The sequence below is a fragment of the Chaetura pelagica genome, unplaced genomic scaffold (assembly GCF_000747805.2).
Source record: "Chaetura pelagica isolate M959 unplaced genomic scaffold, ChaPel_1.0 scaffold125, whole genome shotgun sequence".
NCBI classification, from domain to species: Eukaryota; Metazoa; Chordata; class Aves; order Apodiformes; family Apodidae; genus Chaetura; species Chaetura pelagica.
The window spans coordinates 1833-16373 of record NW_009953392.1 but is presented as its reverse complement, the minus strand read 5'-3'; the positions used below and the strand labels follow the sequence as shown (position 1 = coordinate 16373).

Below are 14541 nucleotides of genomic sequence, written 5' to 3'. Positions count from 1 at the left end.
GGCCAAGAGGCAGTAAGTGAAGTGAGGGGGCTGCAGATCCAGTCCCCAGATGCAGCATCCCAGTTTTCCTAAATGGTGGCCAGGGTGGGGAAGCATCCTTGGAGCACAGCAGGACCCTTTGGGTAAGGGTGGGAAGTAGAATGACTTCATCACGGAGCTGCCTGGCTCACTGCTTAATCTTTTCACAAACAACCTTGTTCTTGTTGGTATTCCCCTTTCTTCTTGGGAAGTCATGTGGAGTGCTGCCCTGCCTTCCTTGAACTAGGACTCATCTGACCCGTGGGCTGTGTGTGCAGCATGGCTGGAAAAGTTCTGAGCAGATTCTTGGGCTTAAGAAAGCAGAAATCTTTACCCCTTGACTCCTTGATGCAGTGGATGGTTGTCTCCTGCACATGTTGTAGATGGCTGAGGCAGGGGCTGGACAGCTGCCATCTGTGGTTTGAGGAGAAGATTTGCAGGATTTGGCACAGAGGGAAGATTGTGTTTCATCACGAGTGCCATTTCCAGCTCTTCTGATGTGGCACTGGGGAGATCAGCCACCCCCTGCTTGACTCATGTTTGGATGACACCTTCAGAGTTGGGAAATAGTGTCCCATCAGCCCAGGGGGCTGGATGAGGGGAATCAGAGCTGGGCTTGAATGTTCTGATGCATGGGGTGAATCTCCAGCTTCCTCCTGCCCTGCAGGTGAGGGGCTTTGCAGCTCTAGCAGAAGATACCTGTGGAATAGCTGAGTGCTCTTCTAGTCTCAGACCACTCTTGGTTCCTTGTCTCACAGGAGGAGGAGAAAACCAGCTGATGGCCAAGCAGCAATGGGCTTGGAGTTGCCTGTTGGTGCTTCACTGTGATTCCACCACTGAGGCAGAAAGTGATTTAGCACTGAAATGTATTTAGCCAAGTGGATCAAGCTGAAGAGTTTAGAAGTCCTTCTGCTTCCTGTGTTTCTTTTAACTTGATTGTAAAATAGGCTGCTGATTATTTAAAGTAAATTTCACTTTGGAGACCTACAGCATTTGGGTTGTGACAAAGCAGTAAATATTTATTTTAATAGACCTGTTCCCATTAGAGCAGTCAGTTGTTTAAAGGAAAAAAAAAAGAGATATGAAAGTATTTGTTGATCTTGGCCTTTACAGAGGAGTTTTGATTGTGCCTCTGTTTGCATATCTGCTGTATTGATGGTGCTTTAAAGTGCTGGTGCTGTAAGCAATTGCCAGATAAAACTGTCCCTGGAAAGCCAGCAGGATCCCTGGAGGAATGCTCTGAGCTGGGTGGAGTTCACCTGCAAGGATTCTGTTGTTCTGGTGGGTTGGAGGCAGGCAGGGTGCAGCCCTTCATCCTGCAAGGAAGGAGCTTGGCCCCAACTCCACACCTCATGGTGTGTTCTCTTTGTCATTCCCTGTTCTCCATGTTCTCAGGTCCTGGCCATGTCAAGTCGTTCCTGGCTCAGTTATTCCTACCAGTCACGTTTCCACCTGACTCCCCTCTCTTATGAGACCTTGGAGTTTGCATCTGGATTTGCTTCTGAGCAGTGCCCAGAGGGCATTGTAGCCATCTCCACCAACACTCTAAGGTAAGGGCTCCTGGGGGAATGCAAATAGCTCCATCCAGGGAGAGGGGAGGCTGGTGGGTTCTCACTAGGCTTTCAAAAGGAAAGAGGTAAAGTGGCTTTAACTTCAAGGGGCAATGGGCACAAACTGCCCCTTAACTTGAACAGGAGGTTCAAGTTAAACATCAGGAAAAACTTCTCTAATGTAAGAGTAACAGAGCCCTGGGACAGGATGCCCAGAGAGCTTGTGGAGTCTTCTTCTCTGGAGACATTCCAAAAGGACAAGGAGCTCTTGAGAGGGTCCTTAGGAGGCCACAGAGATGATGGGAGGGCTGGGGCAGCTCTGCTCTGGAGCCAGGCTGGGAGAGCTGGGGTATTCAGCCTGGAGAAGAGAAGGCTCCAGGAAGAGCTTAGAGCAGCTTCCAGTGTCTGAAGGGGCTCCAGGAAAGCTGGGGAGGGACTTGGGACAAGGGCAGGGAGGGAGAGGACAAGGGGGAAGGGATTAAAACTGGAAGAGGGAGATTGAGGGGAGACATGCGGAGGAAATTGTTTGGTGTGAGGGTGGTGAGAGCCTGGCCCAGGTTGCCCAGGGAAGCTGTGGCTGCCCCATCCCTGGCAGTGGTGAAGGGCAGGTTGGATGGGGCTTGGAGGAACCTGGGCTGGTGGGAGGGGTCCCTGCCCATGCAGGGGGGTGGGACTGGATGATCTTGAAGGGCCCTTCCAACCCAAACCAGTCTGGGATTCTATATGATGGGTTTTGGAAAATAAATGGAATACAAGAATAGTTAGACTGTCAGAAAGAAACAGAGTCTGCTTCTCTGATCCTCAGGGAAGGAAGTTTTTCATAAATGTGAACCCATCATGTATTAGGAGCTTGTGGTTTGGGATCTGAATTGACTGCAGAAAATAAGCCACGTGATGGAAGAAATCAGGCATGACAGGGGTGTGTTTGTTGCCTTTTCAACGTTCAGCTCAGATAGATATGAAAAAGAGAAAGCAATAGCAGGGGGCACAAATTCAGGAGCTCTGCTTTATGCACTGGAACAGGCTCTGTTTTCACATCTGTCCTCACTGAAATATTCCAGCATTCATAGCTTTTAAAGGAGTCATTCTTTCTTGAGAAACTTGTGGTTTTTAGGAACGAAATGCCAGAAGAACTGGCATTTCAGCTGGCAAGTGACAGGAGGAAAGAGCTGGCATTGTATTTTTCATACTGTCTTAACTGAAATGTCTCTGAGGAGTTGAGGTCTCTTGATTGTGTCTCCAAGCCTGGTGTCATGTTGAGATTCAGCTGATGTGTTCCCCAAACACACTGAGGGTTGTGCAGCCTGGTCTAGTGGGAGATATTCCTGCTCTGAAAGCAGGGAGCTTGGAACCTGATGATCTTTCAAGTCCCATCCAACCTTCACCATTCCAAGATTCTATGAAACATTCACCTTTCCTCCATCCACGTGCTCTTTGTTCCTCTTGGGTTAGACTTGTTTCATCACCAAGCTGTAAAGCTCAGCTCTGGTTTTGTTCCCTTAAGACAGTTGCTTTCAGCCCTCCTTCAACCATATGTGACATCTTTTGTGTCCCCCAGGATTTTGGCACTGGAGAAACTGGGGGCAGTCTTCAACCAGGTTGCCTTCCCCTTGCAGTACACACCCCGGAAATTTGTCATTCACCCCGAGAGCAACAACCTGATCATCATCGAGACGGATCACAACGCTTACACCGAGGCCACCAAGGCCCAGAGGAAGCAGCAGATGGCTGAGGTAATGGGGCTGGGAGACAGGGACACTCACCTGGTCCCTGTTGGGGAATTCTGCAGCTGGAAATCCTCCCTGCGTGCTGGTTCTGCCCTGGTTTAAGTCACAACACCCAGGAACCAGCCCCGTGGCTGGTCGCTCAACTCCCACGCACACACTGGGATGGGGAGGACAAACCCAACTAGAAGCTCTGGGGTCAAGATAAGAGCAAGGAGGGTTCTTCACTGGTGAAGGTCACGGGCAAACTAGACTCAACATGGGGAAAAATCATAATTGAATTTCACACCAGTCAGATGCCCACAGGACACAGACACACCCAGAGCAGGGCTCACATACATTATCTCCATCCTTGCCTTCTTCCTGGGCCCAAATCACTTTCTTCCCCATTTCTCTCCTTCCCCACAGGGGCTTGGGGTTGGGGTTTAGAGTCAGTTCACAGTCTGGTGGTTCCTGCTGCTCCTTCCTCCTCAGAAGGAATTCTTTACAGTCCCCCCCCACGGGGTCCCTCTCATGGCAGAGAGTCCTTCACAAACCTCTCTTCTGTGAGTCATTCCCACCAGGTCTGGAGCTGCTCCAGTGCTGTCCACAGAGTCATGGGTGCTTCAGGAACAGGCACCTCCCCTGGTGCAGAGGCTTCCACAGCTGCATCATCCAAGCTCACTGGCAGCAAATCCACATCCATCCCTCCTGGCACCTTCAGGGAATGTTCCACCACATTCTTCCATGAATGCAGGGGCACAGCTGCCATCTTGCCATAAGTTGCAGGGAAACTTCTTGGGCACCTTCTTCCCCTTCTCCCTCACCAACCACTGGCACCTCTCTCCTCTCCAGCTCTACTCTTCTCCAGCTGCTTTCCCTGCTCAGCTCTTACCTCAGTTCCTTTGGATGTTAATCCCAGATGTGCATCCATTGTCTCTCTAATGGCTCTTTGACTCACTAGTTTTGGAGGTGGGGGAGCTCTTCAGTTTCTTATCTGAGCCACTTCATGGGGCCCTTTTCCCACTACCAAAAACCCTACCAAACCAGCCCGGGTTCCCAGCACATTTTTGTGGATGCAGGGACTGGAGGGAATGAAAGATGTGCCTCAAAAATACAAATCCCAGCAGGATGCACCACTTCCCAGTGCTCCTTTCTTTTCCATGTTATTACAGAACCACATAGTGGAGAGCAATCGTGCTTGTGTAACACCATTCTCTGGATTTTCTGTCACTGTTGGAGGGTGTTTGGATTTCAGTGGGTTCTTTTTCTTGTGCTGTTTCCAGAGTTGTTGATGCAGAGAAGCAGCTGCCCTTTGGGCAGGGCAGAGCTGGAGCTGCTGTGCTCCAAGCTGCAGAGACTTCCTTGGGAATGAGCTCAGGGCAGGCAGAAGGTTTGGGATTTAGTGGCTTTTATGTCTTCACAGACCATTCCTGGCCTGGAATACCTGGAAAACAGGGAAGATACTGGAAAGGAAATGCACTGAGCTGTTCTTTTCTCCTGTATGATGTGCTGTAGGAAATGGTGGAGGCTGCAGGTGAAGATGAACGGGAACTGGCTGCAGAGATGGCTGCAGCCTTTCTGAATGAGAACCTTCCTGAATCCATCTTTGGTGCTCCTAAGGCAGGGAATGGACAGTGGGCCTCTGTTATCAGGGTGATGAACCCTATCCAGGGAAATACATTAGATCTGGTGCAGCTGGAGCAGAATGAAGCTGCCTTCAGGTAAGAAGCATTGGCAGGTGCAGCAAGAATCCCTGCTTGTCATGAGTCTTAACATGTGTTTTTTCCCTTCTTGTGCTCAGCTGTTGCTGAGTTGAACTCCAGGTACAGCATGTAATCAGGAGACTGGCTTGAAATTCTAAAAGGGATTGTGTCACATGCTTCCAACCTTTGTCTTGCCTTTCCTTCACTTCCCATCCTTATTTGTCTGCTTGTGACACCCTGAGCTGGTGCTCCAGATGTGTTTGCTGGACCCCAGTGCTCAAAGAACAACACAAGGGTGTAAAAGACAGATAAGAGAGCTGGGAACAAGAGGATGTGCTGCCATCTCCCTTCCCCTCTTCCCCAGATAAACTGAGCATAGATTAAATGGAAAGGAAGTGTTAGAGGGACTGGAGGGGAAAACCAACACAATAACAAGAACAGTGGGTTCCTCAGCAGGTGAAGAGGAGTTAGGTCATGCCCATCCAAAGGGCTGACTCTGCCCTGTTTTGTCCAGGATTCCCAGCCTGGCTGAGCTATGCAGTGGGCAGGAAATAACACTGGAAGGTGAGGAAAGTTATATGCACATGTCCAAGTTGGAACAGGCTTTGAAAAACAGCTTCTAGTGAAGCTTTGGACTCTGCTGGGCAATGTCCAGCCTGTGAAAGCATGAAAATAATGCCTGAGGGTTGGAACTAGATGATCTATAAGGTTCCTTCCAACCCAAACCATTCCATGATTCTATGATAGGTGACAGCTGGAGCACATCTTCTGGTAGAGGGAGTGTGGAAGAAGGAAGGAGTTGGCATTAAATGTTCCTGCAGGGAGGGAAAATGACCTCTAAACATTTAAATGTCAGTGCTGGAAGGTTGGGCTCCCAAACCTCTGCCTGGCTGGGGGGCAAGTGGTGCTGTCAGGGAGTCCAGTCTGTGTGGTGCCCACCCTGATGTCCTGGTGTGTCCTGTCCTTCCCAGTGTGGCCGTGTGCAGGTTCTCCAATACTGGTGATGAGTGGTATGTGCTGGTGGGAGTGGCCAAGGACCTGATCCTGAACCCACGCTCCGTGGCTGGGGGGTTTGTCTACACCTACAAGCTGGTGAACAGTGGTGAGAAGCTGGAGTTCCTGCACAAGGTGAGAGGGGTGGCTGGGGCACTGAGAGGCAGGGTGCTGGGGTAGCTGTTGCCTCACCCCAAGTGCTGTAGGAATATTGCAGGACAGGGTTGTCGTGCTGATGTTACACACTGGAAAGAAGCAGTCTTGGAGAAAACAAAGAATTTGGGACAGCTTTTGGCAGAGATGAGGATTGAACACAGATCTCCTGAGAGTTCCAGTCCTTTGCCTTAGCCCTAAGCTTACCCATCTAATTGGGTGATTGGGAAAGGAGCAGTGTTTATCCAGGCCCCTGTTGGGGAAGGGAGAGCAACAGCTCTGTTTCCTTTTGGATATGAGCTCAGACCTGCTCTGAGCCCTTGTTTATGCAGTGAATTCATCCTTGGGCCCTGGTGCTGAGACTCTCAGTCCTTGGCTGGCCCCACGAAGCTGGTGTGAGCTGTCATGTCTTTGGTTGGGTGTAGAAGTGATTGGTCACCTAGTGACCAGTTTGCTTGACAAGTCTCTGGGGCTTTAGTGAGGGTTTTGGCAGAAATCAAGTTACAATTCTGTTCTCCTTTCCACGTGCTTCCAGCAGGGCTGAGGTAGGAGAGATGAGCATGTGGAAAGGAATGTTAGGGCTTATTCACTTCATACAGTCCTGATGTAATGAGTGGGATCTGTCCTGGACCAGGGCCTTTCCTGGTGTCACTGAACACCCACGTGGAAGTCAACAGTGCTGATGGTGTGAAACAGCTTCTCTCAGCCAGTGCAACCAAGCTAGGAAAGCTCTGTGTGTGTTGCCATTCTCTGCTGGGGCTGATCCTTCTGGCATGGTTGGTGGTGGGAGATTTTTTCAGCCCAGAGTTACTGGAATGGTGGGCACACACTGTAATTATTCCCACTTCCTTCAGTGGCAGCTTCAGAGCATCTGTCACAGATGGCTGAGTTAGATGAAAGCATTTGTTTTAAAAACAGAGGATATGGGTGAGTTCAGGATGAAATCTTTCGCTTGGGTGTAAATCAAAATGAAGAACTGAGGCAACAAGATCCTGGTCTTCTTTTGCTGCCCACCTAGTCAGGGGGTTCTTCCAGCAGTCTTTACCCTTCCCTGAAGGTCCTCTTCTGGCAGTGAAGTGCCCAGAGCTCTGTTAGCACCATGTGTGCTACACTGAAAGGCCTCCAGAGGACTTTGACCTCCTGTAGAAAAAGGTGGTGATGAGAAAATGTTGGAAACCTTGGCCCAGGCCAGCCAGCTTCCACTGGGACTGTTTGCTGAATCCCTTCTGAAGCTTGCTGGAAGGTTAGCTCCTAGTGGGGGAGGTCTCACAGTTGTCCTTTTCTCTCTCCAGACCCCTGTGGAGGAGGTTCCTGCAGCCATTGCTCCATTCCAAGGTAGAGTCTTGATTGGAGTTGGGAAGCTCCTACGTGTCTATGACCTGGGCAAGAAGAAACTGCTTCGGAAGTGTGAGAACAAGGTACTGGCTTTTGGTTCCTGGTCAGGGCTGTGCTCTTGGGGTTGAGTGATGCTTTGCAGTGGAGGGAAACTGGGGTCTAGCAGCTTCTCCAGCCCAAGAGTGTCTGTGGACTTGGACTTCATAGTGCACTTGGACTTAAGGGAGACCTTGTCACCATGTCCCAGCCCATAAAGTGTGGCTGCCAAGAGGATGGAGACTCTTGTTTTAAAAGGGGTCATATGGAAATGACAAGAGGTGATGGGAACTAGTTAGTCCTGGGGGGATTTTGATTGAAATGCAGAAGAACATTTTTCACCCTGAGAACAGTCAGACATGGGAATAATCTCCCAGTGGAAGTGGTGGATTCCCCCACATTGGACAGTTTTAAGGCTCAGCTGAACAGGGTGCTGGGGCACCTCCTTTAAACTATAGTATTACCTAGCAAGGTTGGATCAGATGGTCCCTGAGGTCCCTCCAGGATTCAGAGCTATGTCTGTGCCTTGCTGGGTGCATCCACCTGGAGCAGTGCTGGGGGCTCTGGTTGCACTGGACTGTTGTACCTGCCCCTCAGGCATCACATGGCTTTCCTGCCACCATTCAGGCAGTGGATTTGCAGGCTCCTTTTGTACCAGCTCAGTGCAGGCTGCTCATGGACACCTGCAGGAGTTCCACAAGCCTGTCCAAACCTTTGGCCACCTGCTACAAATGAATGTGTCTTTTCCAGACACAGAACAGCTTGCTGGAAATGTTTCCTTAGGTCAGGTGATCAGCAGGCTGGGAACAGAAATTGGAGGGTGCATGGGATCACCTCTTCAGATCCCCAGACTCTTGAAAAGGGAATTTTCTCCTTGAAGCAGATGATCCTTCTTGCTGAGCCTCTGCAGTGCTCCAGGAAAAGAAATTGCAGAGCAAGTTTTTCTAACTCTTAATTTTCTGCTCCTCCTTCTTTTGTGAGCTGCAAAACCTGTGCCAGCTGCTCCTGGCTGCACAAAGGAACTCCAGCAGGTTCACAGGCAGGCTGGGAGCTTGGAGGGGAACATTTTATTTTTTTAATGTGTTGAATGTTTTTTGTGTTTAATTTGGGGGTTTTTAATCCTAAAATATGATTTGCCTGAAAAATGGGAACTTTCCTCCTTACATCTTCTACGAATGGTGCAGCAAGGGGACCCTGAAGCAGTGCCTGCTTGAGAATGTCCCTGGCATCTCAGTTCCCAGGTCCAGTGCTTCTCTGGGCATTCCTTGTGCTCAGCAGGGTGAGGATGATGTGTGGAGGGGGTTGGGTTGCAAGGCTGGGGCTGCAGGGTGCCAGAAAAGAGGTAATTTAAAAGGAATGATGACAAATGGGGAATGTGCCCCAGTCCTTAGGGAGGAAGCGTTTTGAGTTGGAGTAGGGTAGAGTGAATAGGTTACACTTCCTGGTCTGAAGCACTCAAGTTTGGACCTTTCTCTCTCCAAAGCACATTGCCAACTACATCTGTGGGATCCAAACCATTGGGCACAGGGTGATTGTTTCAGATGTTCAGGAGAGTTTCATCTGGGTACGTTACAAGAGGAACGAGAACCAGCTCATCATCTTTGCTGATGACACCTACCCCCGCTGGGTCACCACAGCAACTCTCCTGGATTATGACACTGTGGCTGGAGCAGACAAGTTTGGCAACATCTGTGTGGTGAGTTTGTGCCTCAGAGAAGCTGGGGGTTTTGTTGTTATTTTTTTTTCTGTTTGGACAAGATTTATTTTGCCTTCAAACATCCATGATTTGTCTGAAAAGAATGAGGATCTGTGCTCAGCTGGAGGCAACGCCCTGGACCACTCACTTGTTTTGATGGGGTGGTTCCTTGTCAGAGCCAACTGCTGCAGTTTATCAGGTTGCTCATGAAAGCCCACAAGTTAATGCACAAGCAGGTCAATAAAATACATTGCTGAAGCATTCAATGACTTGTGTGAAAATTGCCCCCAAACTTGCTGTCAGTGAGCCTTGAAACAAAGCTTGTGGCTGTGAAAGGGCTCAGGAGAAGTTGTGTCAGGGTTATCACTCTTTACTTTCACTGGCATTGAGCTTTCCCTGTTACTTCCTCTCAGAAGTTGGCTTTGTCAGTGCTGACACTTCCCCACTTGGCTGCATTTCAGCAGGGGAGGAGGAAAGAATAGATGGTCTTTCTTGCCAGAGCTTTGATCTCTCCCTGAAGTGTGCTTGGGAGTGCAGAGTTCAGCCAGTGGCTGACACTTGCTGCCTGCAGGATTTGCCTGATGCACAGGAATCCATCCTCTTTGGTTTTCCTGCCCCCCACATCCATCAAACTGTTGCTTTAGTGGGAACCACCTTCAGAAGGTTTTGATGGTACCTCCCAGGATGCACATGCTGAGCCAGGCAGGGACCAGCCATGAGGTCCTGCCTGTGTTTCTGAGTCAGTCATGACAACATGTTGTCCTCTAAAAGTCTTCTTGGAGTGGCAAAGGAATGATTTTGCTGTAAGCATGAAGTCCTTCTTGTAGAGCCCACCAAAAGCAGCCTTTCACAGATCCCAAGGGTTCTCCAGAGATCACCTCCTGCTTCCCTGCAACTTGTTGACTTTTCCCACACAGGTGAGGTTGCCTCCCAACACCAACGATGAGGTAGATGAGGATCCCACAGGCAACAAAGCTCTCTGGGACAGGGGCCTGCTGAATGGAGCATCACAGAAGGTAACTCTTCATGGAAAGGGCATGGATTTTGTGGGAAAAGAACACGCTGCTTTTCTGGGAAGTCCTCTGCAGTGTTGTCCAGGAGATGTATTGGCAGTTCTGCTCTTACACATCTCCTGTGATCAGTTTTCACTGTCCCTGGGAGCCAAATCCAGCCTCTGCAGCAGGAGCTGTTGGCTGGAAGCAGCAGGCTCATTTTCTTCCCCTGCTTTCCCTCATTACTTCCATCCATTTGTCCAGCTCCAGAGGGTAGTTCAGCAGCCTGCTGAGTTTTGCCATCTGGTCACAGGTGGAAGGCACTTCCTCTTTGACAGAGGCATTTCAGAACTAGCAGGTGGCCAAATTTATTCCTCTCTCAAGCCTTTTGATGCTTTTCTCTGAGCTAAAGAAAAAACAAAACAACCAACAAGCTTCTGTGCTTGATTTCCAGGCTGAAGTGATCATGAATTACCACGTGGGAGAGACAGTGCTTTCCTTACAGAAGACCACCCTGATCCCAGGAGGTTCTGAATCTCTTGTCTACACCACCTTATCAGGGGGGATAGGGATCTTGGTCCCTTTTACTTCCCACGAGGTGAGCAATTCCCATCATCATCCTGCTTTTCTGTGTGCTCATCCCAGGTGGATGTGCTGCATCCCCTGGGGGTAACTCCAGGGCTCTGCAGTGCCTGAAAATCTGGGGCTGCAGGAAAGGCTCTGAGGCCAAGGGGGAGAGGAGGAGCCTGTTAACTCCTCCTGCACTGGCTTGGTGAGGAGCTGAGTTCTTGTTCCTCTGCTCTTCTAAACACGTTCATGCTCCAGAGCAGCTCTGGGGTGACTTAGTGTCTCTGAGGAGGGATCCTTTGGTGTGCCTTGTGTACCCTGCCAATTACTGCTCAGGCACTGATGCTTTAGGGCCTGAAGATGATCTTCTTGGCCTCCTGGAGCAGCAGATGCCCAGACATTGACTGTTGGAGCTGCACAGGTCCTGGGAGGCTGATCCTGGCTGAGTTGGCTGCTTGGCTCTGCCATGGGTGCTCCCAGGCTGGAAGTGGTTGCGGGTGTGACCATGACCTTGGCTGCTGCTCCAGCTGAACCTGGTAACAGCAGGGCTCCAGCCAGGGGCTGGTGGTGCCTGACACCTGCCCTTGACTGTTCCCTGACCAATTCTTCCATCTCCCTAGGATCATGACTTCTTCCAGCACGTGGAGATGCACCTGAGATCTGAGCACCCTCCTCTCTGTGGACGAGACCATCTCAGTTTCCGCTCCTACTACTTCCCGGTGAAGGTAGGGCTGGGTGTTTGGGACTGGGGGTCCATTTTGGGTTCTTAACCCTTCTCATGAGCCTTCTGAGAGCTGGTTTGGAGCCCCAGAGATGCTGCTGCTGTGCTGCTTCTTGCCACAGCACCTCCTTTTCCATCAGAAGCAGCTCTTGGTGTGACTAAGTCAGACTGGGTGTTGCCTGGGGGATGATTTTTTTCCCACCATTGAAAGGGAAATCTGATAAGAAGTGGCTGTTCCTGCTTTTGAGGAGCTCTGTTTGAAGCTGTTACTTCTGTGACCAAAAAGGGTCCTGAGTGCTGTGGACCAGAGTCACCAGTTGGTAACTACTACCAGAGGAACATGTAGCATGAGTCAAAAAGCTGTCCCAGCCCTGTCCAAGCACAGAGGGTGTTATTCCTGCTCTCGAGGAGCTTGGGGGCTGGTTTGCAGGGTGCAGAAGCCTCCAAGATGTCTCACATCTGCCTGAAGGTGCCTTTTGGTCACCTCCTACAGCCCTCCCAGCGCCTGGACATGAGTCACATCCATCTTCCCTTCAGCTGCACCCAGGCTTTATGGGTTTCTCCTCTGTTAATCAAGCTGACCACTAATTAATTTGATGCTAACCACTGCTATTCAGAAGCTGAGGTCACCAAGCACGGCCTTGTTTCCAGGACAGGATTAAGAACCTCCTGGGAACAAACTGTTGCCCTTTCCCCCCCCCCTCCTCGAGGCAGTTCAGTGCCTCTGTGTGGTGCCCATTCACTCCCCTCCTCCTCCCCCCTCCAGAATGTGATCGATGGGGACCTGTGTGAGCAGTTCAACTCCATGGAGCCCAACAAACAGAAAAATGTGGCTGAAGAGCTGGATAGGACCCCACCTGAGGTGTCCAAGAAGCTGGAGGACATCCGCACCCGCTACGCTTTCTGAGGGCTCTGGCCTTGGGTTTTGGGGTTGGTTTCCCTCCCTTTTCTGTTGTTTTTTGTTGTTGTTTTTTTTTTTTTTTAAATAGTTGTTTTCTCCTCGTGGTTTTATGTTTCAAAGTTTAATGTGAATGCAGCATCATGTGAAATCTCCCCAGCACATCCCACTGCTCTGTGTGGAGGCTCCTGATGGTTCTGGGTGGGCAGGGAAGGGGATTCCCTCTTGGGAAGTGCCTGAGAGCCCAGGGGGGTGTCTTGTGCTTAGGGCAGATCCAGCTGAGCCTCCTTAGGATGCAACTTCCCAGTTTTTTGGTCAAGGAAACAGCTGTTGCAGGCCTGGGAATTACCAGGCTCCTTTTAGTAGCCCAGTGGCAAGAATCTCTGGGCTTCCAGTAGCCCTGGGAAGCCTGGCTGGGCAGGGGGTGTAATTGGCCCTGAACCTTTTCTTCTGAATGGCGAGGGGGGTGTTTTTGGATTCACCATTTCTGAACTGTTTTCCCTGTAAATAGAGTTTTGTACAATGTTGACTCTCTTGGGGGTTGGGGGGGGGAGAGAGAGAGAGAGAGAGCAGGGCCTGTGGCTGGGACTTGATTTGTTTCATAATAACTTTGGCAAGAGCAGCGTCTGGGCGCTGGGGCTGCGAGCAGCACATGAAGAATAAAAAGCCTGTTTTTTAACGAGCCTGACTGAGCTCTTCTCCTTCTTCTCCTTCCCCACCAGCTGTGCCTGACCTGGGGGTGGGTGGAGGAGGGGACAGAAACGTGCACACCCCTCAACCCCTGTACCCTGCTGTTGGCCTCCCGAGCTCACTCCCAACCTCCCTTCTGGAGCTGGCAGCGGGTCCTGGGACTCGGAGCAGGGAGAAGGGCTGGGAGGGAAGGGTCTGGCCCCCAGCTACTGTTCCTCCAGCCCTTCCAGGGCACGGCTGCGGCTCAAAGCTCCTCCCGTTGCCCAGAGGAGCTGCTGTGGCTCCCGGAGGAGGAGCCGGCTGCACCCAGGACAGGCAGGGAAGGTGCTCCTGGCTGTGCAGGGCTCCACAGCTCACCCACCCCCAGCAGGTGCTTCCCGTTCCCTCTCTGCTCCCTGCCTGTAGTGGAGCCAGAGCCCTCCCTGGATGTGTGACATCCACCGAGGGGCCTCACCTGGCACCTCCTCCCCGGGGGGGGGCTCAGGAAGGGGGGGGGGTGGTCCCAGCTTCCTGCTGCATCCGCAGGGAGCAGCTTCCACCTTAAGGAAGGTGAGGGTGCTCTCTCCTGCCCCCTCCTTGGCACCCTCCCTCTCTCCTGCCCCCTCTTTGGCACCCTCCTCTCCCTGCTCCTTGCTCCTTTCCCCAGGGCTGTGCCCTTTGGCTCTGATGTGGCACCAGCTGCTGCCCCACCCCTCCTGGGTGGGGGGTGAAGGGGCCCCTCTGCCCTGCCTGCAATTCCCTGGGAGTGGCTCCTTTGTCACCTCCGGTCGCTCCAACCTGCCCTTGGAGGTGGTTGGGCACCCTTGGAGCCCTGGGGGTGCCCACCCCTTCCCCGTGCTACCCCCATCCCCTGGGAAACCAGCAGCACTTCCAGGAGAGCTCCAGCAGGGCTCAGCACGGCAGGGATGAAATCCCACCCGCAGGGTGGTGCCTGGGGAAGGGTCTTCCCAAACTGCCTTCCCAGCACATGGGTTTCCTTCCTCAGCCTGGGTAAATCCTTTGGGAAGGGCCGCAGTCCGACCCGGGAGGGGCTTAGTCCCAACCTGGAGGAGCCGATGGGCAACCCTGGGAACCCCCAGGCCCCCTTTTCCCGGGGGTCTCCAAAGCTGAAGGCCCTGCCAGCCCCTCCCTGGGGCCGAGGAGTTTCCCCTGGGGAGGGTCCTGCTGTTTGCCTTGAGTTCAGCCCAGCGGTGATTTCCCCGGGGGAAAAAACCACCCCCCTCCTCGGGCTGTGCGAGCTCCACGTTTCCCCTCCTCTTCCTCACCCTCATCCCGCCTGCCGAGCTGCTGCCGACGTGGGCGAGGAACGCTATTGAATGGCTTCCCCCTCCTGGCAACGGATGCGGGCACAAATCCTTGCGGGAACACACCTGGGTGTGTGAGAGAGGAGCGGGAACCAGCTCCTTCCCTTGGGCTGGGAGAGGAGCATCCTGACCCCAGGGCTGGGGAGGGGCCAGGGCAGTGCCCGGGAGCAGGGCCTGGG

At 52.0% G+C, this 14541-nt stretch overlaps 1 protein-coding gene across 1 annotated transcript in view; it reads left to right on the top strand.

Annotated features, from left to right (window-relative positions):
* SF3B3 (splicing factor 3b, subunit 3, 130kDa) overlaps positions 1-12377 on the top strand; it is a 32176-nt gene extending 19799 nt beyond the window's left edge. The window contains exons 16-25 of the mRNA XM_009998310.1: positions 1414-1568; positions 3127-3301; positions 4790-4995; positions 5949-6105; positions 7416-7541; positions 8978-9190; positions 10108-10206; positions 10637-10780; positions 11370-11474; positions 12237-12377. Of these exons, the coding sequence (XP_009996612.1) occupies positions 1414-1568; positions 3127-3301; positions 4790-4995; positions 5949-6105; positions 7416-7541; positions 8978-9190; positions 10108-10206; positions 10637-10780; positions 11370-11474; positions 12237-12377 (1521 nt within the window). The remainder of the gene's footprint in view (positions 1-1413; positions 1569-3126; positions 3302-4789; positions 4996-5948; positions 6106-7415; positions 7542-8977; positions 9191-10107; positions 10207-10636; positions 10781-11369; positions 11475-12236) is intronic.
* The last annotated feature ends 2164 nt before the right edge of the window (positions 12378-14541 follow it).